The 22904-nt window shown below is 33.3% G+C and overlaps 1 protein-coding gene across 2 annotated transcripts in view; it reads left to right on the top strand.

Annotated features, from left to right (window-relative positions):
- Nucleotides 1-22904, top strand: part of EDIL3 (EGF like repeats and discoidin domains 3) — a 465541-nt gene that overhangs the window by 152501 nt on the left and 290136 nt on the right. The window contains exon 3 of one of the 2 annotated variants that reach the window (XM_005557327.4): nt 11886-11915. The exons of the other annotated variant lie outside the window; for it this stretch is intronic. Coding sequence (XP_005557384.1) covers nt 11886-11915 — 30 coding nt within the window. The remainder of the gene's footprint in view (nt 1-11885; nt 11916-22904) is intronic. 2 annotated transcript variants of the gene reach the window in all.

The following is a 22904-nucleotide window of genomic DNA, read 5'->3' as shown; positions in this document are numbered from 1 at the left end:
TTACATGCTGAGCATGCTCTACTGGAATTCCATAGTGTGTAAACATCTGAAGGAACACATTCTTTAAAGGACTGCATCATGTGGGTGTGGTTAAGAAGCTAGCTAGGCTGAGTTGAAATCTTGGTACTTCCATTTGCCAAGTCTGTGACTTAGAGCAAGTTACTTAATCTCTCTCCACCTTAGTTTCCTCATCTGTAAAATTGGGGTATGAGTACCAATGTCAAAGGGCCTTTGTGTAAATTAAATGATTCAATACGTATAAGGATCTTTAAACAGTGTCTGGCTCATAAGTGCCACCCAGGAGTTACTAATTAAGTGATATAAATAATTAAACCTTATATACTATTTTAAAGCTACATGCAGAAATCAAACATCTAAGCCTCTGACTATTCTTTCATCATTTTAGTCATTAATAAAATTATTGAAATGTCCAATAAGTACTGACTTTTTTTTTTTTTTTTTTTTTTTTTTTCTGTTTGTGCATGAATACACAAACTGGGGGCAATGTAGCTGTCAGCTTTTAATTTTTCAAAAACTTTCTTTCCTTCAACATAATTTGACAAATCACCTCATTTCATATGGGCAAAAGAGAACCCTATGTTTTATTATATGAAATTTATGAGTAATGTAAGTAATGCTTGCATAATTAGGAATCAGTCCTTTAGGAATATAGCTTTCCTTATGCTTAGAGCAAATAAGTTATGAATTGATTTTTTTCTTTATAAGATTGCAAAATGGGAATCTTGTAAAGTATAATAAATACCAAGTTGGAATTTATGACAGTACATTAATAGTAGTTTCTTGGATATGATAGATCAGCAATAAGCTCTTTGTGACTTTGCATAAAGATAGAATCACAGGGAAAAAAGAACATTAGGATCCTCCATTTAACAAATGTGTATTGAGACTTCATGGAGAGCTTGTGATCTACCATTTCTCTATGACCTGACGATAAAGGCTCAGCCTTCTAAATACTTAAATTTAAGAAAGGGTAAGACAGGCACATCAGTAATCATTATACAATGCAGAAAATAATTATCATAAAAGGGGAACAAAGTGCTATGGGTATCAAGTGGGGAAAGATCACTTCCTGTCCTAGGAATCAGATTTTATGTTTGTGGTGGCTTTTGAGATGAGCTGAGATGGAAATTTATTTAATCTGTAGAAATTACTATATTGGAACATTTTAAGCAAACATAGAATAATAGAAAGCAAAAAAAAAAAAAAAAAAAAAATAGACATGGGGAAACTTTCTAGAAGAATTAGCATTAGTGGTTGCTCAGGTTATAAGGTTTTTATGGGGAGGATTGTGAGCAAGACCAGGACGGTAATGTGGATCTGTATTCTATAGAGCAGTGGTCCCCCACCTTTTGGGCACCAGGAACCAGTTTCGTGGAAAACAATTTTTTCCACGGAGCCGCGGTGGAGGAGTAGTTTCAGGATGAAAGTGTTCCACCTCAGATCATCAGGCATTAGATTAAGGAGGCCACACCCTAGATAACCCCCATGTGCAGTTCACAATAGGATTCCTGCTCCTATGAGAATCTAATGCTGCTGCTGATCTGGCAGGAGGCGGGGCTCAGGCTCATTTCCTGTTGTGCAGCCGGGGTTTCTAACAGGCCGCAGACAGGCACCTGTTCATGCCCCAGGGGAGTTGGAGACCCTCGATATAGAGCCTCTATTCATTTCCTTGAACCAAAGTATGATCTTCAATGTTATTTCCAAAATTATCCCAGAAATAAGACTCTATAACTTGTCTTGAAAATTTATTATTGAAGCGTGTAATCATTATAAAAACACAAAGCTCTTATCTGAACAACATTTAAGTACTACCTCAGGCTTTTGAGGAATAAGTTGTTTAAATTTTTCTATTATGTTTTTATTCTGCCTCCAAGATAAATTTATTTTTCGATTTATTAATTATTTTATTTTCGACAGGACTTGGTCTAATAGGCAGTTGATTTGGAAAGGGCTGAATGTGGCTCATTGACCAAAATTGATGCTAACTTTTAATCTAGAATTTCTAACCAGAAATTAGTTATTGGAAGAAACAACTGTAAAGTTTTAAAGCTGGTTTCCAGGAGAAACATCTACAACTAGAAATGTCAGTTGACGTGGAAAATTTCATGAGAAGCTACAAAATATTTAGATTCTGCTGGATGGACACTTAGTCTTGGACACTAAGGAAATTGTTTCCATTAGAACAAATGTTTGGTTTTCCTGTCTGTGGACTTTAATCAACTACATGTGAAATATATGCAAAATAGATTCTTTGCTAGAGAGAAACTGAAAGATTGAAAGTATATCTTTAAGGCTTTTCTTTGTTTCAAAATTTTGCAATTCTTTCCCATTGCAAAGATACATTTGACATTGTTTGCATACCAGTTATATTCTCCCTTGACTCAACCCCAAGCATGACCTCCTCTGACTAATCTTGCCTTTAGGCAGGAGGAAGATAAGATTACCAGTTCCCAGTGCTCTAGCAATTGGTCCATAAGATATAGCTGAAGGAGGGAAGGAAAGGAAATTAATTCTTTACAGTGTTGGATTGCTGGTTGTTATAAAGCAGCTTAAACAAGACAGGTAATAACACCATTGTATTTTGTGCTAGTTAGATCACATCTGGAGTACCGTTTCCATTCTTTTTACTGTATTTTAAAATATGTCATCAAATTTGAGTTTATCAAGAGTAGGTCAACAAAAATGATGACCAGGTGTATATACCATGATATGTAAAATTAAGTAGGGATATTTATCTCAGTTAAGAAAATAATTACAATAGCTTTTAAATATTTGAATGACTGGCATCTCAAATATTGGGCCTGATTAATCCATTGTTTTCTAGAGGCAGCTCTGAGAGAGAGATGTGACATGTTCCTTGGTGAGATTTTGAGTTCTCTGTCTCTAGAAGTTTTGAAAGATATATGGATTTTTTGGTAGGCAGATTGGGCTGTTAGAAGGGTAGAAATTAGAAATTAATAGTTTTCATTCAAAACTTGAAAATATTTTAAGAGATAAGAAAAATTGATGTGGGCCCTCCCTGAATAGCCCTGTACCTTTATTCAATTTCATTGCTTTAAAGTTAGAACTGTCTACTTTTTTATCAGTTGAGTTCTTTAAAGACATTCCAATTAAGGAGAAATTTAGCCTAGGGAGACAAGTTTTGCAGATAGGAAAATTACATTGTCAGTGTCACATGATTAACACCTGAATGTGGATACACTATTTTCCTTTAAAGAAGGTCCTAATGATTATGAAAAGAAAACATTTAAATTTAGCTCCTATTGTAACAGGAAAAAAAAAATCCTCTAAAGCAGTCATTAACTCACCGTTACAGAAGGCAATAGCACATTAGATTAGCTCTATGTAAGCAAACAGAAATTGTGTTTTATCTGTTATTGTCAGTGTCCTTGCAATGAGTTAAAACTACATGAAAAGGATAATTCCCCCTAACCGAAAAGACACGTAAGAATTTCACAGAAATATCTCATCTTTCTTCAAGTTAGACCTGCCGACTGTTTTTTTTTTCTTCCCCCTTCATCTTTTGAATTTCAAAATATATTTTAATTAAGCCAAATGTGTGAATCTATATTTTGGGAACATATCATTTCAAAGCCATCGTAAAATTTCTGAAGTATTTTGGAATATAAGGAATGAAAAGGGAATGATATTTTACTAAAAGACCTCTCAGATATTAAAATGGTAAAAAGTCATGTTTGAAATAACTGTAACCATATGAAATACTTGATGGTGGCATGCACACACATACACACACACTCTGTTTGCCAAGATTCTACCATGAAGTAATTTTCTGTCTTTAAATTAATCACCATTTATATTTTAAAAGCATTGAAATTTCATATTATTTATATCTCAGAAGACACAGAATATTCAGTGTTCAACCCTAGTCATCTCTGCTGAGGTGGGATGATGGGCAGGGAAACCAGTAATTGGTCTAAGGCTGCATCTGCCAGGCACATGGATCAGTCATTTGTTTGTCTCTGTGTTTTGTGCTACTTGGACATTGGACATTGGAAGTTTTACTGTATCTCTGTTAGTGGTAACTTTCTTAAAGCAAGAGAGTAACATTCACAGGAAAATGGCAGAAATATAATATCATCCAATATATTTAAGAAGCATAGTCCTTTTTAAAAAAAATAGGCTGATGGCATCAAAGAGGATCTTTTAAGAATCTTGCTTATAGAAAGCAAGTGTTATACATTGTGTTTAGGATTATGGACTTTATTTAATAAAAGTATTAGGTAATTTATTTTCTTTGTTTCTACCATGATTCAAATGAAATCTGATTATTCACTGAAACCTCCTTTATAAGACAGAAATCCTGGAATTCATCCAACTATTATTCACTAAAGAGTTAAACAAATTATGCCATATCCATTAAATGAAATATTATTCAGTATATATTATATAATCCTCTTTTCATTTATTACATCATAAGTATATATTTAATTATTTTAGACATATGTGTATGTATTCTGATGTTGAAGAATTTACTTCAAAATTCTGCTTGTGGTGAGTTTTTAGTTGGTAATTTAGGTGATTTAATAAATATACTTCTATTTTCTAATGCAAACCTTAACCCATTGTACCAATGGATTTTTTTACCAACACTCTTAATCATTAGGTCTTGTCCAGCATTAACATTTTATATGCAATGATTCTGTGGTTTTCTTAAGTGGATACTGTCACTGAGATTTGTGCCAGTATTACTGATCTATTCATTACGTTTTAGTTTTTTGTTCTTTTGGTTTTAACAGATTTGCTTGTTAGATTAGCTCATTTGTCCAGACTTATGGAAATGAATTGAGGTTGAAGTGAGTAGTCTCCCACACATAAATACAGCAGAAATCCATACAACATAAAGGAGCCCGAGAGTATCAGCTTCCTGCTATCAGGTGCTGTGAAACAAAATAATGTGGATGCTGTGACCATCTGAAATTCATATCTAGTGAGCTGGTAACCTAGGCTTCATGGCTTCTCTAGTGACATTAAACAGCATTCTTGTTGTAGAATTAATGATTCCCCCTTTCCTATATTAAATTTTCAAAAAGATTATGAATGTATTAATTTTATTGAAAATAGATAAATCTGAGAAATCATTTATATTAACTTTTGATCCGCTTTATCCCTTACAAGTTTCTTCTTTTTATTTGCCCATGAATTTTCTTAGGTTTAATTTTCAATCCTCATTTTACAAAGCTAAAAAGAAAAAGGGTAAAAACAGTCATTAAATTTACTTACGGACTTTAAATTTTAAATTTTCTCAATTTAAAATTGGACAGTTTTCCAAAAATATTTACTCAGGACCAATTATATACACTGTGCAAAATTAAAACATTTGTCCTCCAAGGAAGAATAACGTCCAGCTTGGGAAACAAGGCTGGAAAATATTATGTACCATTCTGTTTAGAACTGGCTTTAGGTTATAATTTAAAAGGTAGTGGGGGTAGAAGGGAATATCTGGAGACTGAAATAAATACTAAGCACTTGAAGGTGGTGAAACTTGAATTCAGTCAACAAGGATGGTATGGGTTTGGATAGGGAGGAAGGGCACATTTAATAAACAAAGGATATTTAAGGACAATTGAATAGATACACAAAAATATTGAATTGTAAGTCCCCTTGTGATATCAAATCACCTAACTTAAAGATATTTACTACTTCCTTTAAGTAAGAGAATTTGTCCTGATTATGTTCTCAAAGACTCTTTAATAACAGCTGGGATATGAATGTAGGCTGCTCGAGTCATATTACTTTCCAGCTTCTCAGTACTCTGGCTTACTTTTATAAAATATGTGTTTTTGTTCAGTTTAGTTTTAGTTTTTTTACTCAGTGGCAAAAAATGAACCCAAAGCTTCCATTCTTTTTTTGTTTTTTTTCTCATTTATACCTCTATCTAAAATGAGAGACTCACAAATGTACCACTAATAGCTGTTAAAATGATTCACTGCATAAATACATTGTAAAACCCATGTAAACTATATCACTTCTAAATATTAAAAGTACATTTTGTGGTTCTATTTAAATGAATCTACTTAATTAATAAATCATAGTTTCGTGTTTTCTGAGTTAGCTTAAAAATCCCAGATTTAATTTTTCATGAGACAATCTAATGGTCTGCAACCATTGTCTTTATAACAATTATATCGTTTCCTTCCTACCCCAAGAAGGAAAATCTGATTTATGTAACTACATATAGTTATAGAAACTATATATGTTTATGTATATATTTGTATGATGAAACATATACAAAGATATAAGGCTTTCTTTGATGAATTTAATAATATTACAAAATGAAGCAGCTGAGCTTTATTTAATACAAATGACTGTATTAAACATTTGTGCATCTTTTCTTTCAACAAATATTTATTCAGTTCCTCCAGCATTCCACTGGTTTAAAAACTACGGATGTAATGGTGAGCAAAAAAATGCTACAGCCCTGCCATCATGAAACTCCTAGTCTAATGGGAGAGACTAATGAATATATAATATATGTTTACATGCTAACCACATATGTACCAGATTATGTTTTATGTATTATATATTATAAATACTTCAACAGATGCCATTCTCCAAATTTTGCACAGGAATCAAAATGCATGTAAAATGTTGATAGAATGGAAACATTTTGATTATTCAAGCATTTTCTATGCAAATACAATGCTGTGCCTCACAGTGACCCAAATACTCTGCAGTTCTGAGATTGTAGAGTTGACCACATCGTATGCTGTCTGAAACATTTGGCCAGGGGAAACTAATCATCTTTGTTATACTTTTCTCAGGGAAGAAGTTCGTAATAGCAATCTTTAAGGCTGAAGTCACATCCCAATTGGGCCATTGGCCAAGAACAACAGATAAACAAATAATAAAATAAAGACCAAATTAACCCAGACCGCTCTCTCAATGCTTCTGTGGATACTTCCGGAGGCAACTCCATATTCTTCTTAATGACTGAGTTCACACATTTGAAATAATAGTTTACTCTAATTTTAGTAATGTCCCTGCTCCCCCCAGCACATAAACATACACATACATTAAGAGCACTTAACATCTGGGTGGGCATAAATAATCAAGCATAAATATCATAATTGCTATTTTTGCATCACTGCATTAAATAAAACATTCTAAAATATTGTCAGAATACAATAATACATAGTTCTTGTTACATTGGTTATGGAGATAATGACTATAAATATAGATAATTATATACTTGCAAAACATACTTGGTACATGCTTAGCCAAATTTATGATATAGCCAACAAAAGGATTAATAAGTCACTCTGAATTAACATTCACATGTAAAATATGTTATAATATACTAAGAAATGTAGTTTTTATATTTCATAATGAGATTTTCCTATTTGGTGGTAAGCCACACTGGGTGTAAAATTGTTTTGAATGGGTATAATTTCCAAGTTATAAAAGTTTACTTAGAACACTCAAAAATGAAACAGACAAAAACAGAATATGTAAGAATTGTTGAAACCACAAAAAGAGACTGGAATCTGTCTAAAGAAGAAACTTATAGGTTATAGTATCATGTTGTATCAGGGTAACATATGGCCCACTGGATTTTGGTAGTTGTGCTTCACAGTTGATACTGTGAGGTACAATTCACAGTTGTGAGGAAGAAATGAAGGAAGTTGTGAGAGAGTGAGGAAGAAATGAAGAAAGGCAAGGAAAGTCTGTATGATGCCTTCCTGTTCTCCCAAGCACCGCCACACCTCAGGAACATGTACACTGGTGGAATGTCCTGCAAAAGAGCTGCTAACTTAAAAATCAAGAAATGGGTTTATTGTATCAAAGCGTGGTGGTGAGCTCCCTGGAAAAATAAAGCACTGAAATCTCAGCTGCCCACTGAATGCATAGCCTGAGGGCTGTGTGGACTTCTGGTCTCAGTTGCCTCAGATAATTAATTTCTTATGCATTCTAATATATTTTTAAAAGGAACAACAAAACTGGTTAGGATTGTAGCAGAATGCCACTTAGATGTAAATAACAAAAAGCTCAACTCAAATAATACAAAGTATGTTTTTTCCCTAGAACTAGAAGTCCAAAGGTAGGTCAGGATTCATGGTTGATATGATTCAGTGGCTCAACAATATCATCAAGAATCTAATATCTTTGTTTCTGCACTCTGCCTTTGAGCAGGATCAGCTTTCTTCTAAATCTGTCTCCCATCGTGGTTGCAAGGTGCATGCCAATGACTTCTGGGGCCACAAGCCTCTGTGTCTACATCTAAAGGAGAATGACAAGGGGTTATTTCCAGACACTTTCTCAGAAGAGTGCGGAGGCCTTTTTTTTTTTTTTTTTTTTTTTTTTCCCCAAGAGCCTCTCCCCACCTAAATACACACAAATATCTATCTCCTTACATATAATTGTCCCCAAATGGGTCACATGCCTATACCTAGGCCAATAACTGTGGCCAAGAAAAGGGAACAGAATCAATTAGTTCTGAGATGCAGACCATTTAGTAAATCCAAAGGGGGTGTCATCTTTCACCAAAGCGTTGATATAGGTACCCAATGAAATCTGAAGATGATACAAGAAAACAGTGTTGAAAGCTTGTGAAACAACCAGAATATAAATTGCGCAGGTTTTCTGTAAGCCTACTCATTTACTGCTGTAGTTCCAACAATGGTACCCATGGCTCTTTCCAGGCGAAATAAACTTTGATGGGTTAGAGTCAGAATTCTCAATATTTAGTGTTCATAGTGATTATCTACAGAGCTTATTAAAAATGCAGAATCCTGGGCTAAACCCCAATGTTCAAATTCAGTAGGTGTGGGGCATTTTAACAGATACCCAGGAAGATTCTGTTATGGGTGACAGGAGGATTACACTTAAATTCTATATGTCTGATATATTTTTTACTCTCTGTTTTCCTACCATGATTATAATTTCAGTACATTCTTCTACATGTTGACCAAGTGGAGCAATACACTTATTTGTTGGGTTGCTTATTTTTGGTTTTCTTGGTGCATGTGTTTAAATTCCCAGAATTAGACTACATGTGCCATAGACTCTGATTTTTATTTTAATTGCTGATTTTATGACTTCTAAGAGGAAGAGAGAATAATCATTTGGGTAGCATGATAGTACCTTCTGTGATACTTGTTTTACAGAAATGTCATTAAAAAGGCAACTAATGCTCACTACGAGGTTTATTTTTACTCTGGGGCTCTAGTTGCCACCTGTTAATAGTTCATGGTGTTTTTTTCAGTAAAGCAGTTAGCCTACAATGCTGCCTGTGTTACAGATATAACTAAAGCTGAATTATTACCAGTACTAAACCTTGTGTATATGCCTTTATGAGTGTGAATAGTATATTGGTTAATGACATCTACCCATATCAAGGAAGCACTGCTATGTAGAAGTTTCATAGAAAGATAAATCTTTGCAAAGTTGTGTATTTGCTGGCTGTAATTGTGTTAATTTGTAACAGAGATACTTTCAGGTATTGCAAATTCAAGTGTAGACTGGTACACAGTTTGCCCTGTGGGATTTGCTTTTCGAAGGTTCTGATTACTATGACTCTTACTAAATTGGGAATTGTCTTAATTTCTGTACTTGCTAGTTCATTCTTAAAATTTCTTGCTTATTCTTACAAAATGGAAGAGTAAAATCTTAGCAACTTCCAATCTTCCTTCCTTAGACATCACTTCTTTAGGGTGCTTTGTTTAACCAGTCAGGATCTCAGCTGCCTATGTCTGTCCCTGGATTGTAAGGGAAATGGAGAAGCTTCCAAAGAAGAACTCCATTTCTTGAAAGGATTTCTCTCCTCAGCCTCTGTATCAATTTTTCTTTATTTTCTCCCCCAGTTTTATGCTTAAGTCCAGCTAAGATTATTAGGAGCATAACCTTCCCATGATCCAACACTTTAAATAATACCTAGTGAATTTCAATAAGCTGTGTGTTATCTGGTTTTTATCTTTAAGTAGAAACGGAATCAGCACTTTGTGAGACAATAAGGCATAGCAGAAGGAGTTCAGTTTTAAAGTCGCACTGACATGAGCTCAAATTCAAATTGAACTCACACAGATTGTTCTGTCACTCTGAACCTCTGTACTTTCCTTTATCAAATGAGAAATATTTTAATCTCATTGGTTGTTTTGTCAATTAAATGAGTTCACACAGATACAGTGACCAGCCATAAGTGTAAGGATTGTTTTTTTCTTTTGCATCTCTAGATTTTTGTTAACAATAACTCATCTAAGTCAGCACTTCTACAAGCCCCTGTGGTATTTTTCTAAAAAGGAATTCCTGGAAGCTACCATTTTTTCCCCTCTTTGAGCATGTTATGATATATTTTGGACATGATAAAGTGGCAAACAGCTTTTAAAATATTTATGTTCTCCGCGCCATGCATGCCAACTGTGTTTGCTCTCTCCATTTCTTTATGTGCCAAGGAGGCGAGCCAAATAGTGTGAGAGGAAAATACTGTCAGGACACAAAGTCAGCTTGTCTAATGTGTACTCTGCGCAGATGCAACCTTAACGGAAAAGAGTGGAGACCACTCCCTGGCTCCACAGTGATACCTCGATTAACGAATCCACTGGGAACAAAGTTCCTTTATAAGCAATTCAGCTGAGTAAATTTTTAGTTTAAAACTCCATGAATCAAGTGAAATAGTACTGGCTTGTGTCATATAATTCAACGGTAATATTCTGGGTAAACTGTACTTCTGCACAGAGCAGAAATACTTCCTCACAGAGTGCGTGTTGAAGTATAAAAGTGAATAGATGGATTCTAGGCAAAATTGTGAAGCTGCTTCAGACAAACTTTTTTTTTCACTCTTGTAATTGCTATGCTCCATCCTCCACATACATAGGGCAGTAGGTTATTGCCCTTGGAGTCTTGCTGCTCTCAAACCTTCCTACCTCTTAAAGCAGGAATCAACATGATTCACACGTTTATGAGTTACAGTTAATGTTACCTTATATTGATATTGCCTAGTAATACCACAATCTTGGCTACAAGTTAATACCATGTAAAGATTCTAACTTAATTGGTTCTATGTGGAGCCCAGAATTTGGGATTCTAATATACTTACAGGGTTGGCAACCACTACCCAAGGATAAAATTTTATTTTCATATTGTGGCCTTCTCTTTTATAATATCTGTGTGTATCCATGTGTGGGCTGCAGAACATAAGTCAGAACCACCTGGGATCACTCTTTAAAATGCAGGTTCCTGTGTTCTTACCACAGAATCATCACTACTACATTTTGAAGTGTGTGGTATATGACACACACACACACACACACACACACACACACACACACACACACACAGAAACACGGAGAGCGAGAGAGAGAACTGAAATCTTCATGTTTTACTTTGAAAAAGTCCGAAGTGATTTTGAGTTACCCTGAAGTTTAATTCTTCCTTTCTTATAACTTCTATCTCATGGAACACAACTTTTGACTATCAACCATGACTTTTAATTCCTCTTTGCCAAACAGAAAATTGATGGTGGGCTAGCTCTATGTTATATACAATTCATATTTTTCAGCAATAATATTTATAATAATTTACACTCAGATTAACTAAAGTTAATCTTGCTTGCAAAGGAAAATCAATTTCAGACAATTCAATGTTTTTTTCTAATAAATATTAATAGGTATTTTAAAGTATAGGAGCATATATATTTTGATTTAACGTGAATACTCATTAATCTGTTATTAAATAATGACAATTTTCTAATGTATACACAAAAGTACAAGTCAGGGACTTGTAGTTAGTGTTTGGAAATGTGAAATATATTTATGTTCAATCTCAATATCTCTTTTTCTCTTTCTCTCTCCCCACTTCTCCCTCCCTTCACTTCTACCCCATCCTCATTTCACCTTTTCCTCTTACAGCATCAGATGAAGAAGAACCAACTTCAGCAGGTAAAATTCCTATGTTATAAAGATATTTCTTATTTAATGTCATGCCTTTAATAATAGAGAGTCAACCTTTTGAATATTTTCTCAGATTTCAACCAGAAAACTGGCACAGGTTTGTTTATTTATTTACTTTTATATTTGCTGAGCCCACTATGCTGTGCCAGACTACATGATGTTGGTTAAGAGTTTTGAATAAAAGGAGAAAAGTCTTGAAATAAACTAATACAGAGGAAAACACAATACACAATAGCAGACTGACATTAAACAATAAGGAAAATTGGAAAATGAGAACATTGAGAAAAATACAGAAAAATAATACAATGAGTAGAATGATAAAATTAAAATTAAAAAAGAGAAAAATGGTAAAATAAACTTGGAGAAATACCTTTCATGAAAGAATACAGCACTGTCACATATATAACTGGCATCAGACATCCTCTTCACTAGGTTTAAGGGTAGAAACTATGTCTGCCTCATTCATTTTATTTTAAAAATGTAATTTTTACAATTATAATTTAATAATCCTGCAACTTGGCATCATGACTTAGTTCCTTATCCAGCTAATTAGTATTTATCAAACACAGACTGTGGCCTGAACCATGTGCAATGAAGAATGCAAATGGTAGAATGCAAATGGTAGAGAACCACTTTCAACATGGTTCCAGGACAGTGAGACAGGTCAGAGAAATGCCAGAGAGACTAAAAACCAGACACAATTACGAGAATAAAATGGGAAGAAAAAGCTCACTTGATTAATTAATAAAAGACCAGACTAACATACCAACAACATCGGAAAAAAATAGAGTCAATCTCTGAGATGTAGGCAGTTCGTGGTTGGTCTGAACAGAAAAGACCTCAGCATTAAATGGATTCCTTTTAGTAATTGAGAAAAGGAGTTAGGCCTGAGAGACAAGAGCAGGAAGGGGCTCCTGAAATTAATGGTCAGAATGGTGCTTTCTTATATGGAAGGGGGGAAAATAGCCCAGTTATTGGAACTCAGATACAAGATAGGGTCAGTTCAATTCATAGACTCGACTTATTTCAACTAGCATGGCTTCATGACTTCTATCTCCATGCAAAACTGTACAAGGATTTTACCTGTACGAGGAAATGCAAAAGATCAAAGTTTCAGTGGAATAAAACAAAATAAATATCTTACATTTCTCGGATAAATTCCAAGGATATATATAAATGTCATGTTGCATGGTACTCATTACAACTATAACTGCCTTTGAAATGGAATCAGAGATTCAGACAAACTCTCAATTGATGTTTCATTTTCATAATATTGTTAGATAGTCTATAACGTGATTTGGATAGGAACTCCTATCATATTTCTCCCACTCTAGGCAGTATTCTGTAGCCTGTTTTAGGACCAACCTAATCACATGACTCAATAGCCAACTCATCTGTTTTCGAGTTTCCTCTGCCTAGTTTCTGCTTTGTTTGCCCTGACTTTGAAGCTTTGCTGTTGTTAGTGTTGCCCAAAGACTCTGTCTGTGTGTCTGTCTATTGTGGTGTATTTTTTCTATATAGACAATCCATATACTTGACACATAATTCAAGCAAGACAGAAGTGTTTGTGGTTAAAAGTAAGGTTGCTCTCTCTTTATACCCCTAGTCTCTTAGTTTTCTTCCTGAGAGGCAACTCCTGTTAACTGTTTCTTGAGTCCTCTTCCAGAAAAACTCCAGGTCTGTGTTGTCCAATAGGGTAGTCACTAGCTACATGGGCTATTGAACACTCCATTATTCCAAATTGAAATTTAATATAAGTATAAAATACACACTGGATTTCTTTATTGTTATTATTATTATTATTTTCACTTTAGTTACAGGGGGCACATGTGCAGGTTGGTTACATGGGTATATTGCTTCTGGGTAGGGAGGATAGTATCCAATAGGTAGTTTTTCAACCTACACCCCCTTCCTCTCCTACACTCTCTAGTAGTCTGCAGGGTCTATTGTTCCCAGGTTTATATCCTTGTATGCTCAATGTTTAGCTCCTAATCATAAGTGAGAATATGTGGTATTTAGTTTTCTGATACTACATTATTTTTTTAATCATGGCATCCAGCTCCATCCATATTGCTGAGAAGGACATAATTTCATTCTTTTTCATGACTGTATAGTATTCTGTAATTTATATGTATTACATTTTCTTTATCCAATCCACCATTAGCACCTAATTTGATTCCATGTTTTTGCTATTGTGAATAGTGCAGCAATGAACTTGAGTGCATGTGTCTTTTTGGTATAATGATCTGTCTTCGTTTGAGTACATACCCAGTAATGGGATTGCTGGATCTTATGGTAGCTCTGTTTTAAGTTCTTTGCAAAATCTCCAAACTACCTTCTATAGTGGCTGAACTAGTTTACGTTCCCACCAACAGTAAGTGTTCTCTTTTCTCCACAGCTTTGCCAGCATCTGTTGTTTTTTGATTTTTTAATAATATCTGACTGGTGTGAGATGGTATCTCGCTGTGGTTTTTGATTTGCATTTCTCTGTTAAGTGATGAGCATTTTTTCATATGCTTGTTGGCTTCTTGTATATCTTCTTTTCAAAAGTGTCTGTCTGTGTCCTTTGCCCATGTTTTACTGGGGTTGGTTTCTGCTTGTTGGTGTAAGTTCCTTTTAGATTCTGGATGTTAGACTTCTCTGGCTAGGACTTCCTCTGTCTGTATTTCTTAACTTTAATTGGACTTTCTCTTTGGGTGTCAATCCTTGACAGCAGCCATCATTTTCTAGCCCAATTCATTTTCATTTCTCCTGTCTGCTACCCACACCTTACTAAGTCGCCTGCCAAGCAGTGTTGATGCTATTACAAAATTATTATTTTGTATAAAGAAAGTGAATTGTAACCCAGTGTAAGCTGTATGTAAGTATAATGTAGCTATTTGTGTACTTTTCTTATTCTAAATCTATTTTCATAACTTCTCTGCTCACTAAGAAGATCTTTTTGTGAAATGCAACTGAACGTTTTTTCTTCAAAATACTCATCTTCCTCCAGAGTGATATGCACATCATAGAATTTAAATTATGTTTTAAAAATACTTTCATTTCTAGATATGAACAGATGTTTTTGTTGTGATTTTAGCATAGACTTTTAAAATAGAACAAACGTGCTCTTAAGGAATATTTAGCTACATAATTTCACATATGGATTATACTAACATTGAGAAAATGTGTCATTTAGTAAAGCAGACACTCCTTTTGTATAAAAAACAGACAATGGGAAACAAATGTTTTTCTTTTAATTTTATCAAGCTGTATAATAAAAAGAGTATATTAAAACATTTGGCAAAATATTATCAGATTTGCAAATAATTGATTTCATAAGGAATATGAATAATTATGAAAATTGGATTGAAATTTTTGAGTTCATTTTAGTATCTCTTGACCTGAATTTTTCAACACTTATTTTTTTAAAGCAATAGTTATTATCCTGTTCACTTATATTTTTTAGTAATCATATATATCAAATATATATCTTTAATTTATAGCTGTTATTCATAATATATTTATTACAACATTAATATTCTGTTTTCACTCTCATCTTCTTTCACCAACAGAATTGATGCAGAATGATATTTTCCAAGCTCAGATTTATTTTTATTGTCCTCTTTTAACTTATCTCTCTTCCCTGTTATTTCTCCATTTTGTTTCAGTTGTCAATGAAATGAAATCTTTTGTTTGCCAGAAAAAATATACGTTAATTCAGCTTTCACAAGTCCCCATATAATATCATTACCAGGTTCATACTCTTCCAGGTTGGACAGTGTCTCCTTCAAATATATATGTTAATTTCTATAAATTAAATATTTATTTTTCTAATTGGTGATAAGCCACTTCTCAAAGTAATAGTATAAATAATAAAATAAATAGGATTTTTTTCCTGCCAAAAAGTCACAGCATCCTGATTAATAGTTGTTAATGTATGAATTTTGAATTTTAAAATGATAATTTTTTGAACAAATCTATACATGACTTATCTAAAAATGTAAGTTCCTAGTGGATATTACCACTCAATCATACTATTTAGTAAACATTTTTAATGTATTGATATTATATGACAAATGTAAGTTGTTTTAATTCCATAGGCACACAGAGTTGGGTTAATTATAATTAAATAGTTATGATTTATTATCATTGTTTATAACTATTTTTAAAGTAAATAATAGATATTTATCTTCAATAACATAGAATGAAAAACATCAGGAAGATAATAAATGAGAAAATTAGGGAGACATTAGTGTTTTATTTGTGTTATAATGCTAAAAAAATATGGATTTCTTCTTTACAATGGAATACAATTGATTTGCCTTATATTTTGAATTATTGAAAGACTGCCTCATTAAAACAGATAATTGATCCCTCCACTTTGTTCCCATGTTACTCAGATTATATTTAATAAAATAAATTTCAGAATGAAAATATTCTTATACTTTAGACAATCACATTCTGTCTTTGGTTATTTCTTCATATGTACCCACATTCTTTTATTTGAACTTCTAAATTGCCTTGCAAATAGCAAGTGCTTAATCAGTGTTTTAAAATGTTGACTCGTAGAGGGGATGCATAATACATCATATCTGCATTTGTAATAGTAGGCATGCATCCTGTTATTGATTGTGAAGCATTGGCTTGTTAATCACTTTCAGTTCTGAATGTTCTGGTAGAATATATTAGCCTAAAAGACCATATTTTGTAACATCTGAGTTATGAGGACAGATTCACTTAACATCTGCTTCTTTAGCTACCAGAAGCTTCTTTTTATTTATCCTACTTGAATCTTACATTCAGATATTTAAGCATCTTGTTTTACTGAGTATAAAAACACATCAATGAACTATAGAGAAATTTCTTCAATCTGAGTTATATTTTAAGATGTAATTACAAACTAATGAGATTCACACTTTTAAAGCAGAAACTGCACCCCAAAATGCATCACTTTTAGAAGTGATATATTTAATCTAATTATATTGCTATTGCACAAATAATTTTTGGAAACTACTTTCTTGAAACTTCCTTCTGAATCTGCTTATGGGATTGCAACATCAACTATTATTTTATAGTCTCTGAACTGTGCTACTATATTTATCTGCCTTTGGCCTAATATATATGCCTTTAAAAACAAAGATTTGCAAATATTAAGAATGTGAGGGGGTATGAAATACAGATAAGATTACAACTTTGAAATTAACAACATTCACCTGAACATATGACATGTATTTTTGAAAGGTAAAATCAAATAACACCTTGAAACAAAGTTGTCGGTGATTGCTTTCCTTATTTTGCACAAATCCAATTTTCATTTAGCTTTTATTTAAGTTTTTCAATAGGCACTTCATGAACTGACTATAACAATACTAATTTCTATCTCCTTTGAAGAAGAATAAGACATATAAATTTGAATATTGATTACTAAAAATGAACTATATAAAATATAATTAACTATAAGGTGTAGCAAATCAAGTTTATTGTCACAATTTCCTCATTGCTTTTAATTTATTTGGTCTTACTAGCTATAATTTTGAATATTTAGAAATATCATTCATTTATCACAAGGAAATCATTCATTCATCCCTCAAGGAAATCATTTAAAACAGGGCTGGGAATGGAAAATTAGTGGATGGGACCAAAATCACTTAGAAAATGACACAGTAGAGATCTTGCAGCTATACAGTAAGTCGGTGGTTAAAACGAATTAAAACCATAACTTATTGTTTTGTTCATATCACCTCAAATAAAAAGCTTGCATTTTATTTTTTCCCTCTTCTCTTGCCTAAGGGGAGGTTTTTAATTACTTTGGCAGTTTTTTAATACTACAAGTGGAACTGAGTTTGGATTTCTATAAAAGTACCTATTAATATTAGATTAACTCATATAATAATGAAAACATTAAAAAGGGAATTTTCAGATATATGTAAATGGTAAAAATATTTTGTTCTTTTTTTGTATAAATTTAAGATATACAATGTGATGTGTTAAATACATATATAGTAAAATGATTACTATAGTCAGAAACATTTACATATCCATCACCTCATGTTGTTATCTTCGTGTGTGTTGTTAGAGCACTGACAATCTACTCTCTCAGCAAATTGCTATTATGTAATACAATATTAGTGTCATGGTACTCATATTGTGCATTAGATCTCTAGGCTTATTCATCCTACATAACAACTTTGTACCGTTTGACTTACATTTCCCCCATTCTTTATCCCCATCCCCAGTAACCACTATTCTACTCTATTTCTATGTATTCAAATTTTATTTTTTTTAGATTTCATATATAAGTGAGATCATTCAGCATTCTTCTTTCTGTGTCTGGCTTTTTAAACTTGGCATAATTCCTCCAGATTCATCTACATTGTCACAAATGGCAGAATCACCTTCTTTTATAAGGCTTAATAATATTCTATTACGTAAATTTCTTATCTATTAATCAATGGACACTCAGATTGTTTAAAAGTTGGTTCCTACAAATAATGCTTCAGTGAACATGGGAGTGCAGATATCTGTATGATATTATTTGATCTGGGCATATACCCAGAAGAGGGATTGCTAGGTCATATAGTAATTAGATTTTTAATTTTTTTGAGGAACTTCCATACTATTTTCCATAATGGCTGCACCAGATTACATTCTCACAAAGAGTGTTCAAAGATTCCCTGGACCCTTGTCTTATATAACGTATAAAAATGAACTCAAAATAGATTGAAAACTTATAAGCTCTGAAAACATAAAACTCCTAGAAGAAAAAACTATAGAGGAATAGCCCCTTGACTATGATTTTTTGGATGTCACAGAAAAAGCTCAGGTAGCAAAAGCAAAAACAAACAAGTGGGACCACATCAGTCTAAAAATTTTCTGCACAACAAAGGAAACAATCAAGATAATAAAATGACAGCCTGCAGATTGTGAGAAGATATTTGCCATATATCTGGTAAGGGATTAATATCCAAAATACATAGAAAACTCACATGAGTCAATTGCAAATAGAAAAATAAACCAGTTAAAAAGTGGGCAAAGAATCTGAATAGACATTTCTCCAAAGAAGATGTGAGAATGGCAATAGATGTATGATAAGGTGCTCAACATCACTGAGTGAAATTCCAGTGAAGACCATAATGAGATGGCACCTCACACACGTTAGGATATCAAAAAGATAATCCTTTTGACAATCATATTAAAACATAAAAATACAAAAGCCATAGTGTTCTTCATATATTTATAAAGTTAAAATTATTGTAATTTACTTAAATGTAAAGCTGTGTATGTGACGTCTTATCAGTTCATTCCAACTGGTAGTGATGATAGAGATCACTGGACATAGTAGCTGATAAAATATTTATTATGAATTCTGTGATGTCCATAGAGATGAAGAAAATGGTGATTTGGCATACCAATGCATTCATACATTCACCAGTTCCTTTAAATTTTTAATATTTTAATCATTTAAATTACTAGCTTTGACATTGAAGAAGTATACCTAAGAACAATACTATTTTCATATACAAAGGTTAATAATAGAATATGGGCTAGCAGTAGTAAAGAGTTGAAGCTGTGGTTTTATATTAGCAAGTTAAAAGTCATTCATAAAACAAATACATATTTTGTGTATACACACAGGATACAGAGTGATTAGATATTTTCTCTAACTTTTGAAATATTTAATTTTAGTTCCACAAAAACATCATTTCTGTTTATGGTGAATTTTTTATTTTCTTAACTATGCTACAGATATCTTTCAGATTTCTTTCTCATTTTCTTGTGGAGTTTAATTTGGCATGGCTGACTATGCTCAATTTATTCTATAACTCATGCATTTTGAAAATAAATGATATTTTATCACATTATTTTCTAATGAGCAAGAGTTGTTTGTGCATTCTGATTTTAGTATTTTATTTCCTTGGGGTCTGAAATAGAACTTCACATTCTCATTTTTGTTTGCCTTACATTTGTTACAAATTTATCTCCTGTTTTATATATAAATGCATATTTTCCCTCTAGTGCCTGGAGGAACTTTACTAATTGTTTTATTGAGTATATTCTTGTTCATAAATATACTCTAATCAGGCTCAAATATTAAAACCTAATATATAAAAACCAAAAAAATGCTACAATATTTAAAAATCAGATAGAAGTAATTATTTGTAGATTCTCAGAGGAACAGGGAAAAAAAATCACTGCTTCTAAAGATGTGACTTTGGTCAGTTTACTAAGACATTAGTGGAAAGACCAAATAGTGCTTACATTTCCTTTTTTTTAAACAGAATTAAACTTCCTTCTTGATAGATGTGTGATAGTGATGTTTACCTGTGAGACAAATAATTGTAATTTAAGTTCCTGTTATATGTGTTATTTCATATTTTTACTAAAATAAACTTTGCTGTAGAACAGGATCATGGTGCCAGTAGGGACTTTGGAAAATTGTATACACATCTTTCTCTTTAGACAAGTGGAAGAATTAAACTATCACAAGAGTGAAAAATAGTATCTTTACATCTTGACATACATATCTATGAATGTAGTTGTATAATCCATCATCTTTCCCCCAAACTGTAAAATCAGAGTTAGCATAATTAAAATAATAAAATCTTATTGTTATGTAAAATTTAAATCTCTCATGGTACCGCCTTAAAACCATTATATTTTCAGTTACAGATGTTAATATCTAGGAATACATATATTCAAAAACAGTTATTATGTATTGTGACCTGATTCCTTAGTTCTAGGTAACAGAAAATTCAATTTAATATAGATTAATATAGATTAAATAATAACTCACGCAGAGTTGAGAACAGTTGGCTCAATGATATTACTAAAAGTCTGGTTTCTCTTCTTCTTTTCCAATATTTCTGTTCTATCTTCTGTGGCAGAAAATTTATCTTAGTAGTAACACTGGTTTCTCCATGGCTGTAATATGTCTGCCAACAGCTACTGTGGCCATATGCATCCTTATGCACGACCAGAGAGGGCACAAAAATGCTTTCAAGGCAAGAGTCCTGAGATCACTCTGACTGGACAGACTTAGATCCCTTCTGTTTATCTTGAAAAAGTCAGCCAATCAAGATTGTCCCATGGAGTATGAGATTTATTTTAGCTTTCTTTGAAGATTATGAGCTATGTGACTAAGGTGTGGGTACATGAACAAAAATGAGGGTACTCCTTAAGAACAGAATCAGAGAAATGCACACTAGGTGACCAATCAACGAAGCCAATTGGAAATGATGGTTATAACATCTCTTTGTCACTTTAACTACCTTCATGGTTATTTTTCTATACATTGCTATGTTTTTCATCCTATTTTATAAAAACTATGAGACCCTGAGAATCTGATTATTGAAAACTAAATTTGATGTACATCTCAATAATACTAAAATGTATATTCATATGCGCATTGTCATGCATTGTAACTTTTAAAATCCCAGCTTCACCATAGCCTTTATTTTATCTTGTTCTATATAAACATTTTCAAGTGTGCCAAAACTGGATGTGCACTATCTGTACTGAACTGATCTGTATTGAACTGATCTTTTAATTCTTTTAAGTTTTAATTTTAGTGGGTTCATAGTAGATGTATATGTTCATGGGAAATATGAGATATTTTCATGAAGGCATACATTTAGTAATAATCCCATCACAGAAAGTGGGGTATCCATCTTCTCAAGCATTTACCCTATGTGTTAGAAATGATCCAATTATACTCTTTTAGTTATTTTTAAATGTGCTATAAATTATTGTTGACTGCAGTTACCCTGCTGTGCTATTCAACTCTAGATCTTATTCATTCTATCTACCTATATTTTTATACTCATAAACCATCCCCACTCCCCACCCCCCTGCCCCCTGTACTACCCTTTTTAGCCTCTGGTAACCATCATTCTATTCTCTATCTCTGTAAATAAGTGCTCCTGTAAATAAGTGAGAATATGCAAAGTTTATCTTTCTGTACCTGGGTTATCTCATTTAACATAATGATCTCCAGTTCCATCCATGTTATTGCAAATGACAGGATCTCATTCTTTTTTATGACTGAATAGTACTCCATTGTTCATATGTACCACACTTTAAAAATCCATTCATCTGTAGTTGGACACTTAGTTTGCTTCCAAATCTTGGCTGTTGAGAATTGTGCTGCAGTAAACATGGGAGTGCAGCTGTCTCTTCCATACACTGATTTCCTTTCTTTTGGGTATATACCTAGTAGTGGGATTTCTGGATCATCTGGTAGTTCTGTTTTAGTTTTTTGAGGAAACTACAAACTGTTTTCTGTAAGTGGTTGTACTAAGATACATTCCCACCAACAGTGTATAATACAAGGGTTGCCTTTCCTCCACATCCTCACTGTCATTTATAATAATATTGCCTATATGTTGTAATTTTGATTTGCATTTCTCTGATGATCAATGCTACTGAGCACCTTTTCATAGACCTACTTGCCATTATCATTTGTCTCAAGAATTTTTAAAATTTCCTTCTTAATTTCTTCATTGACTCAGTAGTCATTCAGGAACATTTTGTTTAATTTCCATGTATTTGTGTAGTTTCCAAAATTCCCCTCATTATTGACTCGTATGGTCTTGGATACTATGCAGAAGAACTCTCAGGATCTCTTCCCCTACTTTCTCCCAAACAAAAGGAGTCTCTCTCTCTGTTCTGAGATGCCTGGAGCTGGAGTAGGGGTGACACAAGCACCTCTGTGGCCACCAACACTGGGATAGCACTGAGTCAGACCTGAAGCCAGCACAGCACTGGATCTCACCCAAGGCCCACAGTAACCACACTGCCTGGCTACCTCCTGTGTTTGCTAAAGGCCTTAGGGCTCTACAATCAGCAGGTGACAAAGCCAGCCAGGCTTGTGTCCTTTGCTTCAGGGTGGCAAATTCCCTCCTGGTCCTGAGGTACTCTCTTCTGCTGTGGCTGAGCTGGCACAGAAGGCACAAGACAAAGTCCTTCCCACTCTTTCCTCCCCTTTCCACAACAAGC

The sequence above is a fragment of the Macaca fascicularis genome, chromosome 6 (genome assembly GCF_037993035.2).
Source record: "Macaca fascicularis isolate 582-1 chromosome 6, T2T-MFA8v1.1".
Classification (NCBI taxonomy): Eukaryota; Metazoa; Chordata; class Mammalia; order Primates; family Cercopithecidae; genus Macaca; species Macaca fascicularis.
The sequence above is the reverse complement of the archived record's forward strand: the minus strand, read 5'-3'. Positions and strand labels throughout refer to the sequence as shown.